General features: G+C 41.1%; 1 protein-coding gene across 1 annotated transcript; it reads right to left on the reverse strand.

Moving 5' to 3' along the window:
• Positions 1 to 292: 292 nt before the first annotated feature.
• Positions 293 to 1,094, reverse strand: LOC131018033 (RING-H2 finger protein ATL3-like). Its single transcript, XM_057946775.1, has one exon. It carries the CDS (start codon positions 1,031 to 1,033, stop codon positions 530 to 532), a length of 504 nt encoding a protein of 167 aa, XP_057802758.1. The 5' UTR covers positions 1,034 to 1,094; the 3' UTR covers positions 293 to 529.
• Between the last annotated feature and the right edge of the window lie 520 nt (positions 1,095 to 1,614).

Here is a 1,614-nt window from a genome sequence, read left to right on the forward strand (position 1 = left end):
ATTAATTTAATTATTTAATAATTTATATATACTATTTAAAAATTAAAATGATTATTATTACTATTCAATAAAATAGTCAATAATTGCTCTTAATTTATACTCTTAATCTTTGGTTAAGATGTTTTGAAATTTTGGATTATTATTTTTTTTACGGATGTCGAACTTGTATATTAAATGTTAATTAGTTATTTAAACTTTAGAAAATATATTGTGTATTTATTTCGATTATTTGGTTTTAACCAAACCTAACCGAAATATTTCGCTTCGATTTTAGGCATGTTCGGTTCGAATTTGGACATTAAATATAGGGTTAAGTATCAAATAAGCCCCTATCATAGTGGCCCTTATCACGTTTAGCTCCCTATAATCGAAGTTGGGTCAACTAAACCCTCATACTACCTAAAATCGAACAATTGAGCCCTCTGCCCTAACGGGGAGTTAACACCGTTAACTGTTTTTTTTTGCAGGTGGTGGTGGGACCCACGCCTTCTTCTTCGGCAAGGTCGCCAGAAACTCGCTGAAAACCCTTCTATTCCCACTCAGCAACCTCTTCAGTCCTCAGCCTCGTCGGCACTGCGGATTTCTGCTTGTCTTTCTCCACCCCCTCCCGCCTACCACTCAAGGAGGCCATTGAAGACGAAGACGAATATGGTGTCTCATTGCCTTGGTGATGGTCCTCTTCACCACAAGGGCCAAAGGTGCTAACTTGACTCTCATTCCCCCAAATCAACACATTGGTTGGGAAATTAGGTATCTCAATTGCAACCGCATTCACATTTCCCTCCCCAATTGGAGCTTCGATTGCAGCCTCTAACGAGGGATCAGAGGTGGAATTAGTCGAATTCGACACAGGGTTTCTGCAGAGAGGGCAAATTTCACACAGACACACAGCATTCCAATCCCAATCAAACATTATCACAAGTATGGTTTTGAGGAGTGATATCTCCAGCCCGCAGCGCAGGGCGGGGGCAGGCGGCGGCAGCACCTCGTGGCGGTTGTGGCAGTGGTGTCTTGGCGGCGATACCAAAACCATTTGGCGTAGAGGTGGAGGCAGAAGACGAACACGACGCCGAAGAAGATGAGGACTATTGCGACCACCATTATCTTCCATGTCAGCTATATCACTCCCGTGTCGCCAAAATTTTCGGCGACCTTGCCGAAGAAGAAGGCGTGGGTCCCACCATCACCTGCAAAATAAAAAAAAATAATTATAAAATAGTTAACGGTGTTAACTCCCCGTTAGGACAGAGGGCCCGATTGTTCGATTTTAGGTAGTATGAGGGTTTAGTTGGCCCAACTTCGACTATACGGAGCTAAACGTGATAAGGGCCACTATGATAGGTGCTTATTTGATACTTAACCCTTAAATATATAATTCGATTTTAATTTGATTTTTACTGTTCGGTTTGATTCGGTGACCGAAGAACTGAATGCTCACCCTTATATGAGATTGGGCAGGGCGTAGGCTGGGTCATTCCGCATGGCGCGGGCACAGGCTGCGTTGGTGGACAAGACTTTTATAAAAAATAAATTTATTTAATGCTTAAGTTGAGGATTGAATGTCTTATCCATTATATCATAAAGACTTTTTAATTTTCATTATAAATTTTATTT

The sequence above is a fragment of the Salvia miltiorrhiza genome, chromosome 3 (assembly GCF_028751815.1).
Source record: "Salvia miltiorrhiza cultivar Shanhuang (shh) chromosome 3, IMPLAD_Smil_shh, whole genome shotgun sequence".
NCBI lineage: Eukaryota > Viridiplantae > Streptophyta > Magnoliopsida > Lamiales > Lamiaceae > Salvia > Salvia miltiorrhiza.

Excerpts from the sequence above, each read along its gene's own strand:
- LOC131018033 (XM_057946775.1), bottom strand. The coding sequence starts at position 1,033 with ATGGTTTTGGTATCGCCGCCAAGACACCACTGCCACAACCGCCACGAG.